Source organism: Megascapheus bottae, chromosome 16 (genome assembly GCF_031878675.1).
Source record: "Megascapheus bottae isolate mThoBot1 chromosome 16, mThoBot2.hap1, whole genome shotgun sequence".
In the NCBI taxonomy this organism is placed as follows: domain Eukaryota; kingdom Metazoa; phylum Chordata; class Mammalia; order Rodentia; family Geomyidae; genus Megascapheus; species Megascapheus bottae.
The window spans coordinates 5,905,740-5,928,311 of record NC_143524.1 but is presented as its reverse complement, the minus strand read 5'-3'; the positions used below and the strand labels follow the sequence as shown (position 1 = coordinate 5,928,311).

The 22,572-nt window shown below is 53.0% G+C and overlaps 1 protein-coding gene across 1 annotated transcript in view; it reads right to left on the bottom strand.

Annotated features, from left to right (window-relative positions):
- Window positions 1-22,572, bottom strand: part of Nrxn2 (neurexin 2) — a 65,966-nt gene that overhangs the window by 32,095 nt on the left and 11,299 nt on the right. The window contains exons 2-5 of the mRNA XM_090349144.1: window positions 18,583-18,600; window positions 13,896-13,925; window positions 11,177-11,245; window positions 6,496-6,797 (exon numbers count right to left, since the gene is read on the bottom strand). Of these exons, the coding sequence (XP_090205270.1) occupies window positions 6,496-6,797; window positions 11,177-11,245; window positions 13,896-13,925; window positions 18,583-18,600 (419 nt within the window). The remainder of the gene's footprint in view (window positions 1-6,495; window positions 6,798-11,176; window positions 11,246-13,895; window positions 13,926-18,582; window positions 18,601-22,572) is intronic.

Here is a 22,572-nt window from a genome sequence, read left to right as displayed (position 1 = left end):
AGTGGTGTTCTAGGAACGGAGCCATCAGCTAAGGGAGTTTTTTGGTTTTTTTGTTTTTTTGTATAACCAGTGGGCACAGAACTAATTTAGTAAGACAATTAATAAGGGCCTCATATAATTAAAAATAACAGAATCCAATATTAGCAGCTAGAAGAAGTACTGAATAACCAATATTAATTATTAGCAATGTGGAAGCAGTTTACATAGCAAGAGAAGAATCTAGTGGCAGGTGCAGTGCTGGGGCAGAGGGATAATGTGTGATAAGATTAGCTCTGCTGGCTAGTAGGACTGTCAGAAAATGAAGAGGCCAGCTAGTCAGAACATGGAACAATTAGCTTCGTGCAACTAAATCAATTGTGGCCCAAAAGGTTAAAAAGAAAAAAAAAAGTTGACATCACTATACCAGCTGAACAAGAGAAGGGAGGGGTATTAAAGGTAAAAGCCTAAGTACTGTTTCTTTTAAATTAGAATTGGATGTGGAGAATAAAACAAGCAAGGGGACATTTTTCAATATTTCTAAATGAAGTTCCGGTTTCATTTTGTTTGTGCCAGTACTGGGGATGGAACTCAGGGTCTCTCACTCTTTTTAGCTCTTTTTTTTGTCAGTCCTGGGGCTTGAATTCAGGGCCTGAGCACTGGCCTTGGACACTTTTTGCTCAAGGCTAGTGCTCTGCCACTTGAGCCACAGTGCCACTTCTTGCTTTTTCTGTGGTTTTCTTTCTGGCTTTTTCTTCTTTTATGTGGTACCAAGAAATTGACTCTTGGGCTTCATGCATGCCAGGCAAGCACTCTACCACTAGGCTATGCGCCCAGCCTCTCTTTTTAGCTTTTTTTTTTTTTTTCCACTCAAGGCTGCTGTTCTAGCACTTGAGCCATGTCTCCACTTCTGGCTTTTCTTCTAGTTTATGAAAGGTTAAGAGTCTCTCAGATTTGGGTGTCCTGACTTAGAACCTGAATCTAGATCTCAGATTCCAGAGTATCTACCATCACAGGCTTGAACCGACATCTGACAGAAATTCTAGCATTGACAATAAAAACAGCAAATTCAAACCAAGATTGAGAGGGGAGATGTGAGTTCAAAGCCCTGGCCTTCCACAAATGGATCAGGAGGTCAGGCTCCCCCCAGAATGGCAGAGCTGGAGTGGACAAGAGAGAGCCCCTCTACACCTAGGGAATAAGGACCCAGAGCCCTGGTCCGTGGTACTAATGCTTTGGGGAAAACTGTAGTCAAGTACTAGAATGGAGCTTCCGGGTAATCCCCAACACATATAAAAGGGAGGGAGACACAGCAGCCCAAGCCTTTCCACAGGCCAGGCATTGGGGAGCTAAGTTTTAGATCTACAAATGAGCAGGGGCCAGGAGCACAAGAATGGCCGTGTCTGGTGAGTGCCAAAGGCACTGTGAGCTTACCATGGCCAATGGTCTCCAGACAACACTATACCCATCTGTCAAGACGATGGGAATATATATATACATACATGTGTATGTGAATTATACTCATCTATTAGAAAAAATAATGTATCATTTGTAGGGAAATGGATGGATCTAGAAAAAATTATGTGAAGGAAATCAGGCTCAGAAAGACAAATGATGCATTTTTTCTCTCATATATAGAAGCTAGATCGACTATATTCAGGGTTTTATGCATATGCAGAGAGATAAACTGACTAAAGGATAATTTGCTTAGGGGAGGCGTCTGATGGTGTAACTCCTCTGAACTAATGAACTGTTTATCAAGAAGAATACCAGGAAGTGGAGGAAGTATAAACATGTTCTGAGGGAGCATACAAAAGGAGGGAGAAATGGTGAACAAAAGCAGTCATTATTCAATGTACATTATGTAAAAACTGAACTACAGAACTTGAGGGTAGGGCTGAAACTGAGGAGGGGAATGGGGGAAGATGAGGGGTTATATTGATCAAGATGTGTTGAACTCATAAACTGACGTGTTGAACTGAAACCCTTTGTACTACTTAAAAATAATTTTAAAAAAACAGTTGCTGGAATTAAGCCCTCAATTTGCCTGCCACCTAGAAACAGAGATAAGAATGAGTACAAATATTGACACATAGGCAGAAAGTGACAAAAGGCCTAGAATACAAATTTCTAAGGGCTCAAAGAACATAGCAAAGAAGAAAGCTGGCTGGGAATGATGGAGAAAGGCTTCATAAAGAAGATGGCGTTTAAGCTGTGCTTGAAGGACCAGAAAAAAAAAAAAGCCCACAGCTAATAATCATGGCAATAGTCGGCCCTTCAGTGCGCTGCATGCCAGGCATGAGTGCTGGAAGCAATCAGTCATGAACACTTCCTTCCCACTTTGCCTATGAGGAATCAAAACTCAGAGGGGTGCGTAACCTGTCTAAACAACTGGGACTTAAGCCCTATCTGTCCGGTTGTCTGCCTGAAATTTCTGCTCAAAGATTTCATCTGGCAGAAGGGAGGGTAAACGGGTAGTATGCCTGCAAGAGCTGTGGAAGGAAGAGAAGAGCTAGCTAGCAACGCCTGTACATACAGGTGTGAAGAGCAGCAGAGATGTTCTTCAAGATGGGGTGTGTGCTGGGGCAGAAAGGAGGAATTCCTGAGGCCAGATGGGCTCCTTCATGGAATCCCTGCAATCCTAGGAGACTGCCTGCTTGAAGGACTGTGACCCTACCTGAATCCATCCCGGAGAATTCCATCCTTGAGGACTCTACTCTTGGTAGCCTCATCCTTAAGGACTCCATCCAAGGGTATCAGTACTGAGTATCAGTACTGAGAAGAGGCACCATCTGAGGTGAGCAAGGGAAAGCACCATGTAAGGTTTGGTAGCCACCTTGCCTTTCAAGTGTTGTCCTGGTTAGTGATCAGATGGGTTTGCACATTTGGCTTAAGTGCTGGTAGGCGACAGTCGGGAGGCACACTGCATAGGAGAGGAGATTGGGCCCAGGGTTAAAAATAGGCCTCAAGAAATTCTCAGAGGTAATCATCTCACCAAAATCCCCCAGGAAAACTAACTGCCTGGTATAGTGGCTTCAGGAGCTGAGTCTGAAAGGGGAGGAAGAAGGGCAGAAGATGTTGTTTCAGTCAGGCCTCTTTTGGTCCTAACTGCCTCAGTCTTTCTAGATGATTCCAAGGGTAATTGAATCCAGCCTCCTTCCAGTCTTTGGCACTGGCCTTTGACCCATTCCCATAATGGCCAAGAGGAAGGTTGGGGAGCAGGCCCTCCAGAAGACAGTCTCTCCAAGGGAAAGGATGTGGACGGGAATTAAACTCAGGACCTTGAGCATGCTACCACCAAGCTATCCCCCCATCCCTGACGTCATTTTTTACATTACCCCCCCACACCAAGTCCCAACTAATAAACAGCACCCATCCTACAAGGTCCTTGGATCACAATGGAATTTTCCAGTTCCACAACATGGTCTAGACACTGTACAAACTTGCATGAACAAAGTTCTCTCTAACAGCCCTACTAACTTTTAGGGGTCAACCGACTCCTTGTTGATGGAGCTGTCCTATGGCCTGTGTGATGGGGCAGATTCCTGTCCCCCTCCCTACAGATGCCAGTGGCACCCTTTAAATTATGACAGCACAAAAGGTGTCCAGCCATTGGTGAATGTCCTGTGTGATTGGGTAATTGAAAAAAGGACCCAAGAAATGACTCTTGAAAGTCCTGAAAGCCAGGCAGATGACGGGCCTGGCCAGGGTACATGTGGGCAGTGAGTGAGGACAGTGACTTCAGAGCATGGCCCTGGGGGTGAGCGTCCTGGATATGTCACGCGTGGACATAATTAGACTTGAGAAGGAAAGAAGTCCCCAGAGCCTCTTCTTAGAGAGGGCTCTCGATCAAGGTCTTTAAGCAGACACTGTGACCCAGAAGTCCTTCTTTGGTGTTGACATGGCTTGCCTGTCCTCTGAGCGGTCCTGTAGGACAAGCGAGTGAGGAGTTTCTATCTGTTACCAGCTTGAACCCACGATGCTGCAAACCCCAGGCAGAGGCCATCTCGAGCTACTACCTACACTCACACATTGAAGCCATGTGCCCTGCTCTGGGTGGCATCTCCAGCTGCACAGATTCCTCCCTTCCCTTAGGTGTCGTTTCTGCTGCCCACTGAGCACTAGAATAGCCTTGTTCTGTGAACTTTTTGATTGTGGGGCTTGAACTCAGGGCCCGGGAGCTGTCTCTGAGCTTTTTTGCTCAGGGTTAGCATTCTAGCTCTTTGAGCCACAGCTCTACTTCTGATTTTCTGATAATTAGAAATAAAAGTGTCACAGGCTTTCCTATCTGCGTTGGCTTTGAGCCTCAATCCTCAGATCTCAGTCTCCCGAGTAGCCAGGATTAAGATACCTCTGTTCATTTTTGATAATCCTGTCCTGTCTCCTCAAGAGTCCCAGTACTGGGGGGAGAGGTACCCAGCATGAGGTGCCATATTTGCTGGCTAAATGTGCATAGATGGGGACTGTGGGACTGCAGTGTATCGCCAGGTGCAGAGCTAAGTAGTAGCAAAAGCTACTACTTGGCTGGGAATGTGGCTTAGTGGCAGAGTGCTTGCCTAGCATGGGTTGGATTCTTCAGTACCACATAAACAGAAAAAGCTGGAACTAGCACTACGGCTGTGGCTAGCTAAGTGCTAGCCTTGTGCAAGAGCAGCTCAGGGACAGGGCCTAGGCCCTGAGTTCAAGCACTAAGACTGGCAAAAAGTAATTTTTTTAAAGGGAGCATGCCAGGTACCAGTGGCTCACACACATATCCTAGCTACTCAGGAGACTGAGATCTGAGGATCATGGTTCAAAACCAACCCACACCAAAAAAAAAAAAAGGAGTGAGATTTTTATCACCAAGTAACTACCAAAAAAACAAAGAAAGAAAAAAGAAAAAGCTAGAAGTGGAGCTGTGTGTGGCCTAAGTGGTAGAGCACTAGTCTTAAGCAAAAGAGTTCAGAGACAACACCCAGATCCTAGGTTCAAGCCCCAGTACTAGAACCAAAAAGAAGAAGAAGAAGAAGAAGAGGAGGAGGAGGAGGAGGAGGAGGAGGAGGGATGTAAACAAGAGACACCAAAACTGTTTTCCTGCCTCCTGTAATAAAATATGTGGGACTTAAAAATATCAGATGACACAGGTCATGTGACATCCCCGCAGACAACCCAGGGCAGCGTTCAGATGGGGAAATGGGGTGACGGGGACCTGAGGGGGCACCAGGCCTGTCAGCCTTTAGGATGTGGGGTCACTAGGAATGGGTGTCTCCATGGGAGATGGACTGCAACAGGCAGCAGCAGGCTCGGGGAGAGCAGCAGGATTCATCCCAGGATTCGTCCCAGCATCGCCACAGCAAGGCAGGATTCCACTGATCATCACTCTGCGGTGACAGGAGCGGGTGGCCCTTTCCAGAAGAAGGATGCCAGGGAGAAGAAGATGATGATGATGATGATGACAAAGGTGATGAAGAGAAGAGAGGCCAGGTGAGCCTGGCCTCAGAAACCAGAACCAGAAAGCCCGGAGAAGAGAACTAGCAAGAGAAGCCGCGGGATGGGCCTGTGTGTGCAGGGCTGTGGGTTTTCCTAGAGATGGGGCTGGAAGTGCACTGCCGCCACCAGCTATGAGACCGGGACCCAGGAGGCGACATGACAACTCAGGTGCAGGAAGCAAGTATGCAGAAGGATCCAGAAGGAAGGCAGAGACAGGACACCTGCCGGGGCGTTCCCCTACTTGGGGAGAAGGTGGAAACCTGAGGGATTCCTGTCAAATGAAGTATGCCCGGCAAAAGCCACTGGGGACCTTGTAAAAGATGGAGGGCCCCTCCTTAGCAGTGAGAGTGTGGGGACAGAGCTGAGGGGGTCTGGGGAGACGCATGGTGTCCTATATCCAGGGCTGACACCAAAAGGGCTCCTAGGAGCCGCTGCACAGCTGCTCTCAGGACCAGGGCAGAAGACAAGCATGGGTGGCTGGGAAAGCCTGGCTCCTGGAAGGGCAAGTTCTGCCCCTCCCCCACTGCTGCCTGCGCCTCCCTCTCCACTCCTCCCTGCCTCTGCCCTGGAACAGCCCCAGCCGAGGGCAGACCACATCCTGCCACTCGCACGGCTTGGCTCCTTGCTGCCCTACTATCTAAACTCTCCCTGCTCTCCCAGACCTGTGCTTACCCATCATGGAGGCACTTGTTCATCCCTCAGCATCCCAGGCTCTTCCTTCAAGCTCCAGTCCCCTCTTCCCATCACCTGATCCCCCCAAGTCTCAGCCTTTGAACCCCAGCTTCCTCTACCCGTCTGAGTCCAACCTTTCCCTTGGCCTGGGGCTCCCCCAAAGCAGTTCTGGTGACTCCTCCTGGCTCAGCTTCCAGGGTGCTGAGATGTCTGAAGCTATGACCAAGTTTCAGAGAAGAGGGCCACCGACCCCTCCAGCCAAGTCCTGTTCCCCCCCAGCCAATTTCTGCTCCCCTCAAGCCCTCGCCCAGGCAGCCCTCTCTCCACCTGCCTTCCGCCCCAGAGGCAGCTGACCCCTGACCTTCTTGCTCCCCCTACCTGGCGCAGGTTTCGGGTAACCCGGACGTCGTGCCAGGCATTGTCGTTGAACTTGCCATTGACGGGTTCCACGAGGGCCTCGAAGGCACCTGAGCCTAGGTTGATGACCAGCCAGACGGCGCCGGACTTGAGGGAGAGGTTGACATAGTCTGCCGACTTGCCCGTGTGCAGCATCAGCCCGTTGCGCTGCAGAGTGCGGAAGGCCAGGGTGATCTCGTCCGTGCTGCTCTGGATCGGGTTGTGTGACAGGTCGTAGCAGAAGAATTCATTGCCTTTGAAGGTGGCCACAAACTCCTCCTTGCCTGGACGCCGTGGTTTGGGGAGAGGGGAGAAGGCTGAGTAGAACAGGGTACACCGCGCCTCCCTTTCTGCTTCCAGCAACCAAACCCAAGTGCCAGGCCTGGGCACCAGGAGTCCTGCAGCCCCCACCCAAGCTTGAGGCCTTCTTCCTTCTCTCCACCTACCAGCCCACTTCTCAGAAGCCTGTTGTCTTTTCCGTCAAAAGTCAGCGTCCCCCAGGTCCATTTCCAAAGCTGGAGGCTGCTAAGTGGCTTTCACACTGACAGCTGACAATTAAGCTGCCAAAGGGCCAGGCAAAGTGGAGGGATGGTCCTGCACCATCTCCTCCCCACCAGCCACCCCGACCAAAGGACGGAGGAGAGAAACAAGAGGCTCTACCTGGCTTCTCCCCGTGAGTTCCTCCCTAGGACAGGGGTGGGGGGGAGACAGGGGTCTCCTGAGTATAGCACCGCCCCACTTCCATAGCTAGACTCAGCGGCAGAGGACAGGTTCAGGCTTCACCATCCTGGATGGGGCCGAGGGCCTGCTGTGCAGGTCTGAGCAAAGGAGGTGAGGGAGGCAGTGAAGAAGGGCAGGGAGAAGATGCCAGGAAGGCAACGCAGGTGGCAGGGACGTGAGTGCATGGTGCCAGCATGCACCACCGCAGCTTTCTACTCTAACCTGTACAGATCATGTGTAACGGGGATGGCAAAGTAAACACTGTAAGAGTAGGCCTGGCTCGCACACGTGTGTACAGACATAGAACCCAGTCCAAGATCCCTTCCACTGACACTTGTTCAGCAGAAGCAACAACTACTAGCAGGACTTTCCTGTTGGTCAAAGTTCTGATTGTGGGTGGCAAGTGGGAGGACAGAGACTCTAGTACCGGGAAGTTGGGGGTCCAGGCCAACTTCACACACAAGGGGGGGCACAAGTAGAGAGAAGAGAACCAAATGCAGATTCAAAAGAGAGCAGAGGCCCAAAGTTAGTGGCGTGAGAGCTGGTCCTGCATGTCTCTCCAGGTGGACAAGAGGCAAACAAGAGTGAGCGAGGAGGGGCCGGGAGTTTGGCCTAGTGGTTAAAGTGCTTGCCTAGCATGCATGAAGACCCGGGTTCAATTCCTCAGTACCACATACATAGAAAAAAGCCGGAAGTGGTGCTGAGGCTCAAGTGGTAGAGCTCTAGCCTTGAGAAAGTCCAAGGACAGTGCTCAGGCCCTGAGCTCAAGCCCCAGGACTGGCAAAAAAAAAAAAAAAAAAAAAAAAAAGAGTGAGCGAGGAGGGTCTCCACAGGGAGATCGCACTGCCCAAGGGCAGGCCCAGGAAGAATCGAGCATCCCCCCTGAGACACACCCAGCCACTGGGAGGGACCTGCCCTCCCCTCATGGGGGCAGAGCTCAGCAACAATGCCCCATGCGGACATGGGGGGTGGTCTCTGGGTGCAGGTTCTGCAGAACCTTCCTCTGCACACACAGCCTGCCTCTCCCCATCTGGGCAGGCTGCCCACAGATTCTGCCCTCACTGCCTCCGGATGCCAAGGCACCAGCTGCTGCCCCAGCCCTTGGCACAGCCCTCACTGCAGCTGGCAAGGCCTAGTGTCCCGAGGCCACCAGGCAATGAGCTGGGGTAGGGGGAGCATGAGCCACATCAGGACAATCTGCATCCCTCCCTCCCTCCCTCCCTCTGCCTGAGGGGACCAGAGGTAAAGGTGAGGAATCCAGTAGCCAAGAAGGAAAGGGCGAAGTGGATGAGATATGGAGCAATGTACAGGGAGAGAAAGATGGACCCTTGAAAGGACTGAGGAAACAAAGCCAGCACTGGGCTGTGAGCAACGGAGAGGTCATGGGAAGCTCTAAGGAGAAAGGAGAAAGCCCAGAGGGGACAGGTAAGGGAGATGGGAAAAGGGCCAGCAAGGAAAGGGGACAGGGACCTCTAGGGAAAGAAAGCCAAGGCTTTCTAGGGCCTTACTGTTTCCATAGCAACCAGGCCGGCTGCTCAGACACTGGCAGAGCCAGGGGGGCTCAAGGACCAGAAAAGGGAATGTATTTGACCTTGGATTTGCCGCCCGCTCATCCCACCCCGAAGCCAGTCCTCGCCTCTTACTCCCCAAACCTCTACTACAGTCAAAGAAAATATTATAACGTCAGACAGAAGGGATGAATAAGATAGCCATGTGGGGGAAAAAAGTGATTGAGACAGAACAAAAGAAGCCAGTAAAAAAAGGAGAGAGGTTGGTTTGGGGCTGGCCCACACCTGCCAAGGCAAGGCAAAGAAACGCCATGTCTCAACTCCTCCACTCAACCTCAGTGTCTCAGGAGAGTAGGCAAGGCCAGCTGCACTGCAGCCTGTGTCCACCGAGCTCCCTCCCATCCCTGTGGCCACCAGAAGACAGGTAGGGAAAACCCGAAATAGGAAGGGGCATAGAGCAGCCTGAGAAAAGAGGTGAATAGGAGGAAATAAAGTCCTAAGATGGAGAGAAGGGGAGAGGGCAGGCCTTCAAGAGTCTGGTGCCGGGCTTGCTGTTGGGGTCAGGAAGTGGGATAGTAGCTGAAGCTCAGCAGAGCACAACCCACATGTAGGCTGCAGGAACAGTGAAGCACCAGGGGGCGCTCTGCTGTCTCCCGCACAGCCCAGACCAGAAACTGCAACTCCCAGCAGCCCCTGAAAAACTACATCCTAAGAGCTCCTGGGGCAGAAGAAAGCAAGAGCAGATATGTGTGTGTCTCTCTCAGCCAGGGCTCTCTTTGTGGCCCTACAAGTGTTCTCAGTGAAGCTGAATGTAACCAGAGATTCGTTGTTGTGGTCCTGGGTTTCTGAGGACCATGAAAGGAAGGGGACACAGCATCTGCCTCCCTTCCAGCCAGGGAAGGTCTCCAGCCCCCTGGGCCCCTGCCTGCTCTCAAGCACTACAGCTGTCTGTTCAGCGCATTTGGCACTCACTGCCTGGTAACATCTTGTACCGCTCCCCGGGGGAGGCAGTGTGATGTGAGAAAGAAGACCTGGGCACTAGCTTTGTCACCTTGGCCAAGACACAACAGCTCTAACCCCCACTTTCTCCTCCGGAAAAAAAAGCAGCTCACTGCCAGCCTACCTCACAGGCTGCTTTGGGTCTCCAGAGGGAGAGCAGAGGGGAAGCTTCCACTGTGACCCAGCCCACAAATAAACTACTCTTCCACTGGGATGTGATTTGGGGGAGGGGGGTGCCAACCATGAGCTTCTTTTGCTCAAGGCTATTGCTCCACAACTTCGGCCAGAGCTCCACTGTGGGCTTTTTTGGGGGGAGGGGGAGGAGGAGGGAGTCATTTATTGGAGATAAAGAGACTCATGGATTTTCCTGCCCAGGCTGCCTTTGAACTACAATCTTCTGATCTCCGCTTCTTTTTCTCTCCACCCCACCCCACCCCTGCTCCTTCAATAAGTAAATTAACTCCTGTGAACAAAGTCTGCATTTTGCACACCGTTTGCATGGACCACAATTCGGTGCAGCTATGTGTTGAATGCCAACGACTCTCCCAGGTCAGAGACCATTCACTCATTTCAAGTAACTGTGCTGAGCTCACACCTACGTATGTGCCAGGAGCTGTGCAGAGCACTGGGAGATACAAACAAAAATACCTAATCCCTGTCCTCAGGGAGCTCGCAGCAGGCAGGTGAAGTGACAGGATGTGGTGTGACTGACTCTAGTGGAGGTGGGGACAAAGGGGACTCTGGGAAGGGTCCAGGCTGGCCTGGGGAGCTCAAGGAGCCCAGTGTGTAGAGCCCAGTTGTTTTTGCAAGAGCTGGCTGTAAGAGGCAACAAGGAGAGGCACTGGAGGCGGCCAGGGACAGAACGGACACCCGGCAGACAGAAGAGCACAGGCTGAAGGAGGGAGATGGGGCCTCCAGCTGCCTGCCGCTTCCCGAGGTTCTCAGAGTAGCCTGTGAACTTCTTAACAAAAATATTCTCCTAAGAAAGACAGCCTCCTGAAATTCAGGAGCCCCGAGACACCGGCCTGGGGGTTGTGGCCACCATGGGTCTCCTGATCTAGAAAAGGAAAAGCAATGATTCCCCGCCATCAAGAGCGGGAAAAGCTTCCCACGGGTTGTACATGACCTGAACAGTGCACCAGTAGCCTTCTAGAGTGACATGGGGGAAGGGGAGACTGCCCGCCCCCAGAAACACACACTTTCTAAGGCCCGGCTTGACCACTGCCACAGAGGACTGCAACGTGCCAGCAGGAGGAGGAAGCAGAGGTTGTGACGCTTCTCATAGAGCAGGAAACAGTAGCTTGGGAGTGGAGCTGGAATGGGGGGGCAGGGGCAAGGAGCTGTGAGACACCTATGTCTACTCAGCTTTCCCTAAAACTAGTGCTAGCCTGCAGAGGGTAAGGGCTGGGCTCTCTGGGGACCGTGGGGTCACTGACCTTTCGTTGGCTGGTGCACATCGCCGGCTCCTCCTCTCCCGGCCCCCCCCTCGGAGAACAGTAAGGACCCTACTGGAGAAGCAGAATTGGGGAGTCAGGCACAGGGGGCTTCCCAGCCAGTCCCACCCCGGCCTCGAGGGGATGGGGACCCCTCTCCAGGGCAAAGGCGCTGTGCGTAGACACGGGCGCGGTGAAGGGCAGTCTCGGGGACACACTTGTCTTTAGGACCCCACAGTCAGATTTATGACCACCAACTTCTACCTTTTGCCACAGTGACCAGCAACCAGGCCAGCCCTGGGCCCTGGAGACTGTAGGCATCCATTCCCAACCTCCTGTGTGCTCTCCTGCCTCCTGCCCCCCACTTTGCTCATACCTTCCACTGGGTCAGGATTCACATTCAGCAACTTGTTCAAAACCCCGACTCCACAAGTCTCCTGGATTCACCCAGCAGACCCCTCTTCCGCTGTGCCTTTCCCTCACTGCTCACCCTGCACCTGCGACAGTCCCTGACTGTGGGCTCTCTGGGTCCACGGTGCCCACAGAAGGGCTTGTGGCCACCAAGAGAGATCCCCGCTGGGCAGCGCCCACCAGGGATGCGGGGAAGCCCCCAGCTTGCCTGGTGCTCCAAGCCCCACAGGTGCAAGGCGCCATGTCCAGGCCCTAGGCTGGTTTGAGCCTCACTCACCCTGCCAGGGAACATGTGCTCTTGGCACCTGAGTCTCAGGTAAGCATCTCATTGCCAGAGCCACAGGATGGCTTAGGACAAGGGGACCTTGGGGATGATGGGGGGGGACTTCCTATGTGGGTTCTCACACCAACTCCAACCTCACATCCCCAGAACGAGCACGGGAGTAACCAGAGCTGCAGGAGACTTTAGAGGAGGGGAAGGAATTGTTGGATCCTTTTTCGGTCAGGGGTCTTCATAGATGTCTATGGTGAGAAGCTACTTAGGGATTCCTCCTTCCCCACGTTCCTCATCATAATTCCACATCCTTGCAAGAATCCCAGGCCCTTTCCTCCCCTGATCTAATCCTATCTCAAATTTCAGACATCTGTGAGTTTCTCTACAGCCCAGCTCTGGTCCTCTGTGTTTCCTCACCCACGGTCAAGGACCCCAGCCAGTGCCCGTGTGGGACGCCCCTTAGCAGAGCGCCACAACTGGCCGGCACGGCAGCGCCCAGGGGTCAGCAAGGTCACTGAGATGGAGGACAGGGAGGGTGGGGAGGGCAGATTGGGAGAGGATTGGCCGGGGCTCTTGAGCTCTGCCTCTGGACTTGCTGAACACTAAGTAGGGCTCTCTGCCCCCTCAGTGCTGAGAATTAAGGTTGGCATCATGCACGCTAGGCAAACACTCTACCACTGAGCCAAAGCCGTGGGGCTTTGAAAGGATGGCTCAAATTAAATGACTAGTCCGAATCATACCCTACATTAGGCCTGAGTAATCACCAGCAGTCCCTTCCCTCTGGTCTTCAGCATTGTCATCTGTCACACAGGGTTAAGGGACATTCAAAAGATACAATGTGGGCACTGGTGGCTGACACCTGTCATCCTAGCTACTCACGAGATTGAGATCTGAGGATCATAGTCCAAAGCCAGCCTCAACAGACAAATCCAAGAAAGTCTTCTTATCTTCAACTAACCAGCACAAAGCTGGAAGCAGAGGCCTGGCTCAAGTAGTAGAGTGCCATCTTTGAGGAGAAAAGCCAAGCAAGAAGACAAGGCCCTGAGTTTAAGCTCCAATGCTGGCACATACACACACAAAAAGAAAAAACCTGTTTCATCCTATTCTGAGTCAAGCAGATGGGTCCTTTGGAGAAACAGCCTTTTCCTGTTTAGCTGAGGGCTGCTTATTCTAACCTCAGTGTCGGGAGTGTGAAGAAATTCCTTTCAGATCCTTAGGACAGAATCATAAAGAACAGATACTGGGCTTGGACTGAAATCAAAATCCAGGTCTACACTTTGAAGGATGAATAAAATATAAATCATATTTTAAATCAAACAGAATGCAGGGTTGGGGTATGGTTCAAGGGGCAGAGTGCCAGCCAAGCAAGCAAAGCCAAGCAAGCACAAGGTCCTGAGTTAAAAACCTCCAGTATGGATTTAAAAACAAACACAGAGTGAACACACATGGTGGGACACTGCGAAAAGGCAGAAGTCCTACACCTTGAATCCCCCACTCTTTTTCCTCCCTCTTCACTCCATTCTGGGCACAGGGATCTCCCAACGTCAGTAGGGCAGGTGGGACGCAGCTGCCTGAATCCTTTCTCCAGCCCAGGCCCTTCTCTTTTTGACTTGGTTTCATAGAGAGGAAAGAATGGTCAGAATGAGTGGAAGGAAATAAAACACCACCATGAGAAAGAAAAGGAGTGAAATAAATAAATACGCTACCAGGGAAACGCAAAAAGATGACTGGAGACAACGGCAGGAGTTCAAACATCTCTTGATGTCAGAAACCAAGGTGAAATGAGGGCGGATGGAGTGATTCCGGGCGGGTGGAGAGGGGAGAGCACAGACAAGGACCAACCCAGCCACCCCGACCCGGCATCCCTCAGTAAAATAAAGAAATGGCAGAGGAAGGAGGGAGGGAGGGAGGGAAGGAAGGAAGGAAGGAGGCTGGACAGGTGGAAGAGGGAGAGGGCAGGGAAGAGAACAGAAAATCCAGGTGCAGGCTGGGAGCAATCCAATCCAATCCAAACCAAACCAAAACTTCAAACCATACCTTCGCTGTTTAACGTCAGGTGAGCCGGACCTTGGAAAGGGGAAGGAGAGAAAGGAAGAAAGAAAAAAAAAGAAGGGAAAAAAAAGAAAGGAAAGGGGAAAGAAACAAAGAAAACACGAGTCATCAAAATCAGCCAGAGAGAAGGAAGGAAAACAAAAGCTTTTGCTGCCACAATTTAAAAACCCTTTTTAACTTGTGACAGACATCGGGGGAGAGTCCCCAGCCTAAAAGCTGAGGGAAGGGGCCCGATGCAGAAACAGAGGGTAGAGGGCAGGAGAGGAGAGGGGGGAGAGGGGGGGAGAGAGAGAGAGAGGAAGGGAAGGAGAGACAGAGAGAGAGAGAGACAGAGAGAGAGAGAGATAAAGGGGTGTGTGTGGGGGAAACCAGAGGAAGATGGGACAGGGAGTTGCTGCAAGGGGGAAGAGGAAATTTTGGTTTCTTTTTTTTTCTTCTTGCCGGAAAAAAAAAAGGAAAAGGAGGAGAAGCATGAGGCTGGGAGGGGTTGCTTTTTCCTTTTTCTTTTTTCTTTTTTTTTTTTCTTCCGGGAGGCGGAGAGAAAAAAAAACGGTCAACGAGAAAAACGATTCAGATGGAGAAAAGAAAACACGACACAAAAAAATCAAAGCCACCTGGAGAAAGAGAGAGTGTCCTGTTAGCGTGGGACTGAGTGGGCCAAGGGGTCTCCAACCCACTCTCACACACCCCCCCTGGGACCCCAGGAAAAGTGGGGAATGGGTATGAGGAACCCACAAAATTGTCCTTATCAACCCAACTGCCCCTTCCTAACCTGGTCTATGTGGCCAGCAGGGACCCTGTACCCCTGTACCCCGGTACCCCTGAGTTGTAAGAGGAAACGGGCTCCTGAGGACTGTCAGAAAGGAAGCAGGGAGGGAGAAGAGAGTCGAGGGAAAGTCGGGAGCAAAATGAAGCAAATGAGTCTTCCCGGAGGAGGTCTGGCAGAGCAAGGGCAGAGGATACAGACAGCAAGGTCCAAACATGGCATTCAAAACTCCCGGGCAGGGGACCCTGCCCTCGACCCAGAGTGCCCTGTGGGTCCCCTTTCTCTGGGCAGGACCTCTCTGAGATGATCCAAAAGCTGAGTTGAGAGCAAAACCTGCTTGGCTTTCCCTCCAGGATCGCCTCAGCCCCTTGGGCAAGCCCGCACAGCCCTAACCTGAGCCTTCCTTCTGCTGCCCATCCTACCCAGTCCTGAGTGGGGAGAGCCCGGCCTACCGGATCAGAGAGGCTGGTAGTGTCCGGCACGCAGCTGGGCTGAGAGCCCCCAGGCCTCCCTGAGATGACCACCAGCCTTACCAAGCTGGAGCCCCCCGCCCCCAACCCTGCCTCCCTGATGTGGGGTCTGGATAAAAGGGAACAGCCCTGCCATGCCACTGTTGCCCTAAGAAACCATCCCAGCCGCTGTGGTCTCTGGGGCATGGCAGGGGCCAGGACACCCAGGACCCAGGAGGGAACCCAGGGGGAACTGAGAAGGGTGGGAGGGGAGGACAAAGGGCAGATGCAGCTGCCTCGGGGTCATGGTGCCTCTTCTCATCTCTCTGGGGTGGCATCCATTTTTCTCACCTACATATAGGTCTGGAGGGGGCCACAGCTGCTGGGCTCTGCCTTGGGACAGACACAGATTGCACTCACGGCACAGGTGAGGCCACCAGCCTCTGGACTGTGCCTTCTTACTCCTTGCCTTGAATATCCTCCCCCCTGCCCTACCACTGACTTTCCAGGAAAGCTACCAGTTACCTTCTAACAAAACCCTAACCCCAAACCCAGGTGGATCCCTGACCCATCTCCCACTCTACCCTTCAGCAGCTGCCTTGCCCTGGAAGCAAGGTCTTGGAAATCTAGGTTTCTGCTGCCCAAGCCCAGCAGCCAGAGGCCCCTGACCCCATCAGCTGTCACCCCTCAGGTCTGACTACTGTTGGGGGGAGTGGCATCTCTCCCCTCGAAGACCCTTCCACTGCCCAGCTCCCCGCCACTCTCATTAGCATGCCGCACTCTCCCTCTGTCACCACGGCAACCAGCTGCTCGGCTCCCTCAGGCGTGACAGCGCCAGCCATCTTGGTGAGGGGAGGCCAGTTCCCTTCCTGTCTACCCCTGGCTCAGCCCCAGCTGGCAGAGGGTCTCTCCCTAAAGCCCGGCCCCTCCCCATACACACCATCTAGTCTGTGCTGTCTCCCAGTCCCAGCCCCACTGGGGTGCTGTCTTCCCACATCCACCTGTGGCATCGCCCCTCTTCCCACCGCCCCAGAGGCTGGCAGTGATGGGTGGTGCCGCCCAGGGTCCTTCCTAGGGCACTCTATCTGGCTGCTTCTGGGTCTCCTCTCCTTGTTGCAAGAGACTGGACCCCCGCCCAGTGCTGGGGGAGGAGGTACTGGGCAGGCAGGGGGTGCCAAGTAGGATGCCCAAGTTCCCAGAGAAGCGAGGCCTCAGACACAGTAACCCAGTGTCAGCAGCAGGAGCGTTGGACCTGAAAGAGCTGGGGGAGGACTGCAGTGCCAGGAAGGAGAGGGCATCCTGGGAACCCGCACCTAGCCACCTGCCCACTTCCAGTCTCGCCCTGACTCCCTTACCAAGCGCTAGAGGAGGCTGCCATGGGAAGACGAAAGACAGCTATGGGCCAAGATTAAGACACACATGTGCAGGCACACAGACATGGCACAGAGACAGAAGAACACACGAACGCACGCACGCACGCACACAGCCTTCAAAATATACTCTGCCTGGCTATGGACATGTAGCTATAGGCAGTACCCATCTAAACTAGATCACCAGGACACCCAAAGAAATGGCAGGTGTCATCCATAAGGTCTCATTGTCCCCAAAGGCCTGCTTCCCTTTTTGTCCCTGTCTACTCCTGCCTGACCTCTCCTCCCTCCAGACCATTCCTCTGTGGCCCTCCCGCCTCTCCTCCTCTCTTGGCGGGGCCATACCCTGCCTGTGCTGTTCCTGTCTGCCTCTCCCTCTCCAGTCCCTCGGGCCCCACCTCTTCACTTAGCCCTTTACCCCCGCTCTCTGCTCTCTGCTCTTTCTTTCCTCCCCAGCCTCTCTGCTCCCCCCCCCTCTTTCTCTCTCTCTCTTCCTCCCTCCACCTCTTCTTTGTTCCAAGGAGACATGACATCAAGAGCAAGTAAAAGTCACATCAGCACTAAATCTTATCGCTAGCCCTCAGAAGGCTGCGTCCAGCCAGACACACAGCCTCTCTTTCGCTTTCGCTTACACACACACACACACACACACACACACACACACACACAGAGTAAACACTGACACACAGAGATGCAAATGTAGATGTGGACCCATGAAGGCTCAGCAGCTCCTAGAGGCACAGAGACAGACAGGCACACCACAGAAGACACAGCATGTGAGTGTGCAACACAGCAGATACAAAGCCATGTGTGCACAGGTGTAAAGCCTGGATATGGTACCCAGAGTCACAATGGATCAGCAGAGAGGCATGAGCATGTGCTCACACAAATACACATGCACGTGCGTGCACACGCGCGTGCACACGCGCGCGCGCACACACACACACACACACACACACACACCTGCCTGTTGGGACCAGAAGACCTGAGGACCCCAAGAAGAATACACACACAGGGAGGGAAACAATATAAGCCATTGACCCCTCAGGAAAAAATGGGTTCCACTTCCATACAAAGAGCACTGGCTTTCCCTGCAGCTTTGGGGCTTCCCTCCAACCCTCCCTGTAGCCGTGCCCCCCCACCCCTCAGGCCAGGGCTGGGCCCAGGGATCTGAGCATCTCCCAGATCCTGCCATCCCATGCTGGGGGAGCATGCGCCCGACGGTGACTGGTAGGGCCCACGCCACGCCCACTCTGCTCCCTTCTCTGTGAGGTCACCTGCAGCCCAGCCTTCATGTAGGGACTCATGCCCGCTCCCGCCCCTGATGTTAGACTACTGAAGACAAGAAAAGGCAACAGAGGGAAAACCTAAAGCTAGAGGGAAATGGCAAGACCCTGCAGGCCTAGAGAGAGGTCCAGGGACAGAGCCCTGGAGAAAGAGAGGTGAGGACAAACACCAGAGAAGGAGGGCCACCAGAGCAGGCGGGGAGAGAGTGAACAAGACCCCAGAGAGAGGCGCACACCCACCCTTACCCTGGGGCTGAGCTGAAGGAAGAAGCTGCCGCCTGTACATCCTCCCAGCCCTGCCCAGGTACAGACCTCCACGCTGCCTACTGTGCCCCCACCCACCCACCTGAAGCAGATGCCTGGCTTTCAGGACTGCGGGCAGCCCTGCCCACCACACACACACACACACACACACACACACACACACACACACACACACACACACCGCAGCATGGCCCTTCTAAAGCTTCCTAAGCTGAGCTGGGCAAAATGGCGTCTTCCCATTCACTTTGGGACACCTCCAAGCTGTCAGCTATGACCTTCCCAGCAAGGAAAAGGCAAAGGCAGAGGACTGGGTAGAGGAGTGTGGGCAAGGGGAAGGGCCTGCCCTCTGCTCGCAGTTCCCCCACCAAACCAACGAAGAGGGTGAGCGCAAGGAAGCTGAGAGGACCCCAGAGAGCCTTCCCTGGGGGGCCCCAAACGTGAGCAGGGTGGTAGCTGTTGGGTAATTGATGGTACCCCGTTCATGGACCCCCCCATGTGACAGGTGCACCATCCCAGTGCCCAAGAAGCTCCACTCACCTTCTATGGGGTGTTCCTCTATAGCCAGCAAGGTGCCCAGGAGGGAGAGATAAGGAGAGAAAAGAAAGGAAGACTGTTAGCAAAGACAGTGAGGGGTGAGGGGGTCCGAGCCCACCCGGGCGCTGGCAGGGCCAAATCCCAGGGAACAGCTGTGGACAGAATGGTGACATTGCTGCTCCCTGGATGGGGACACCACTCGTGGCCAACCCCCCCCCCCAATGCATGTCACCCCCCTCGCCTCCCAGGGCAGGGAAGTGACCAGACAAGGTCATGCAGACAACAGAGGCGGGGCTCCCCGTCCTCAGAGCAGACTCCTTCCCCCTTCCTTTCACTGCGTCTCAGAGACAGATGGGGACACACTCACACCAAGACACACTTGAGCTCAGTGACACACTGACACACATAGACACTGAGCCGTCAGTGACTCGTGCAGCTCTCACACAACTCACCCTGGAAGCCTGGCACACAAGGACCCAACCTCCCACAGTCCCTCACCCACCAGGAGAGAAAAGCCTCACATACACAGTTCTCTAGCGTGGATGAAGCCTTGAGTTCCCACCCCAGCACTACAGAAAAAGAAAAGGCTGGGCACTACTAGAAAAGATCTGAGGATTGAGGTTTGAAGACAGCCTGGCCAGAAAAGTCTATGAGGTTCCTATCTCCAGGTAGCCAGTCAAAAAACAGAAGTGGATGTGTGGGTCATATGGTAGAGTGCTAGCCTTGAGCATAAAAGCTAAGGGAGAGTGCCTTGGCCCTTAGTGCAAGCCCCAGTACCAGAAACAAATAAAAAAGCAAGAAAACACACTGCCCCAAATTGCTATATGGAGCCCATCCCCAGACGCAACCTCTCTGAGCCCCTCCTGCAAGGGGATAGGGAGACCGTTTCTGAAGCCCCTTTGGGCTCTGGTTCTACGGTTGGGGCTGTGGTTCTGATTCGTAACCACTGAGTAAGGTAAAGGGTCCTCAGGCTGCACGGCCAATTCAGCTGTAAAGGGGGTCGTGCCACACACCCTGGCGTCAGCCTCAGCAATTAGGGCTTTCTGAGCCTGGCCTTGCCATGCACCAAATAGGTAAAGAGAGAGGGTGGAATGAAAGGAGGATGGGAATAATTTCTTCACCCAAGCTACCATCCTCCAGCAGGCTGAATCCTGGCCTGCATTGTAAGAGGACCAAGGTATCTGGTTCCACGCATGTCACATCCCCACTTGCTGGGAGCTTTCAGATGAAGTCAGAGGCAGAAGAGAGAAACAGCAAAACTTACAACTATCCAAACCCATGGGGAAAGGCTCCCACATGCACGCAGGCCCCAGTGCACACGTGGGTACACTCTCCCCATGCTAACACACATGGTCCCCTCCCCCTGCAGGCCCATTTTGTGTTATTTGTTCACCTCCCCTGGGAAGGGGTAACTGCACTGCAAGAATAAATACCTTTGTTTATCACAGCTCATACCACCCCCATACACACAGGGGCAGAAGGCAAGCACCAGTAGAAAACACCACAACAATGGAATATGTAATATCCCCACCCCATCGTCCCTGTGGGAGATGAAGACCCCATACACAAGCCAAGCTCCTTTCTGTCTGCCTGCCCTCCATTCGATTACCCACACATGCAAATTTCCATGTGTTACAAACACATTTCTTTACAACACAGAGGTTTTTGTTTGTGTTTTATTTGGGACCTGTATTTCAAGCTTCTAACCTCAGTCCTCAGCTCTCAGCCTCCAGAGGAGCTAGGCGCACAGCAACGCACAAGGAGTTCTGACAACCAAAGCCCCCCAGACTCTATGCAATGATTTCCTTCAATGTACCGAGCCAGGGCGCGTTGTGGAGGGGCATGCAGGCGTGTTAGGGGGCTTCAAGAGAACGGCGGTGTGGAACTCTTTGGTGCTGGGGCCAACGTCAGCACAACTTGCTTACCAGCAAGCAAGGACGTTTCTAGATAATCCAACATGTCAGACAAATCAAAAAAATATTCCTCCCTGCCAGAAGCCTGCGTTGAGCTATGCTCCGTCAGCAAGCTGGGTTTGCTCCTGACTTGGGGCACAGCAACTGGGGACCCACGTGCCTCTCTTCCTAGCTGCTCTTGGCTGTCCGCTGGACTCTGCACCCCTCACCTGCCATCCCCGGCCCCGCTAGGCTTGGACCCCTGCCCTCCCCCTTCTTCTTTGATTTTTCCCCCGTCTCTCTGCACTCCTTGGCAATAGCTCACCTTGGTGGCTTCACCCCACGTTTGCAGCTCTGGTCTCTTCCCTGAGTGACAGTCTTGTGACAGTCTTGCGTCCCCGCCTGACAGCTCCACCATTGCTTGGACAGTTCTGACACCTGGGCTCTACCACATTCAACCTCCCTCTCCTGAAACAAAGCGCCCATTTCCTGTGTTGCACAGAGGCACCGCCCACAGTTTCTGAGCTTTCATACTATCTGCCCTACACTACCAGGCGCACCCCTTAAACATGCACCAGGTGCACCCCTTAACCATGCACCAGGCACCCCAGGGACATCAGCCTCACAGCGCTTCTGACATCTCGGTGGTGTGTCATCTATCTCTCCTACACAGAAGGGAAGACCCACCCCGGGGTCCCCCCACCTCGGTCTTTTCTCACTGCCATCCTGCATCAGCACAACTGCAAGCTCACTCTACATGCTTGGTTTCCCAGCCTCCCCCCGGTTGGTCCCCTGCGTAGAGGCACCCAGAGTCCTCTGCTGTGGACCACACCCAAAGCTCCCAGCTTCTGAGTGAGTCTGGCTCAGACCTCATTGTGTGTCCTCAGCCCCTGTACCACCTGTCCCCGGAAGGCCTTTCCACCCTCAGCCCCTGTACCACCTGTCCCTGGAAGGCCTTCCCACCCTCAGCCCAAAATGGGCCTCAGAACCTTGCCCAAGCTCTGTCTCTGTTCATGTGCCCTGACCAATTACTGGGGATTGTGGGTCTTAAAGTCCTCTATCCTCTCCAGCACAGCCCCTAGGCCTGTCCCTCACCTGCTCTTCTCCTGGGACCATGAATGAACTTCCTAGATGACTCCACACTCTACCGAATTGGTCCACCCACATCACATCCTGGTGACAATACCCCATGGCTTCTCACTGGGTTTTACCCACAAAGGTCCAGGCTTCTCAAGAAAATCCTTTTGAGCTGGTGGTAGTTCATGCCTGTAATTCTAGCTACTCAAGAGGCTGAGATCTGAGGATCGCAGTTCGAAGCCAGCCTAGGGACTAAAGATCGTGAGACTCTTATCTCCAATTAACCACTAGAAAACTGGAAGTGGTGCTGAGGCTCAAAAAGGTAGGGCGGTAGCCTTAAGCTGAAGAGCTCAGAGACAGTGCCCAGGCCCAGAGTTCAAGCCCGAGGACCAACAAAAAAGAAAAAAAAAGAAAAGAAAATCCTTTTGAAGTCCAACAGTGCTCCTCTCCAGTCTCTCCTCCACTAGCCACATCTAGTTTCTGGCTATTTCCCGACGTAGGCCATGTTTCTGTATCTGCTATGACCTAGGTGTGAACGTGAACACAAACACACACACATGCACACACACATGCACAGCAATCTAAGAAAATTGATGCTTCCTTTAAGATTCAAGACAAGGGGCTAGGAATGTGGCTTAGTGGTAGAATGCTTGCCTAGCATGCATGAAACCCTGGGTTCAATTCCTCAGAGCCACATAAACAGAAAGCCAGAAGTGGCACTGTGGCTCAAGTGGCAGACTGCTAGCCTTGAGCAAAAGAAGCTCAGGGACAGTGCCCTGGCCCTGAGTTGAGACCCCCAAGACTATCCAAAAAAAAAAGATTTAAGACAATATACACCTAGATGTCAAAAAAAAAATCCATACAAGAGTAGCAAAAACTCTTTCATGCCAGCTCTAAAGACATGTAAGTTCTATTACTTTTGAGCCTTCTTTTTTTTTTTTTTTTGGCTAGTCCTGGGGCTTCAACTCAGGGCCTGGACACTGTCCTTGGGCTTTCTTAAGGCTAGTGCTCTACCACTTGAGCC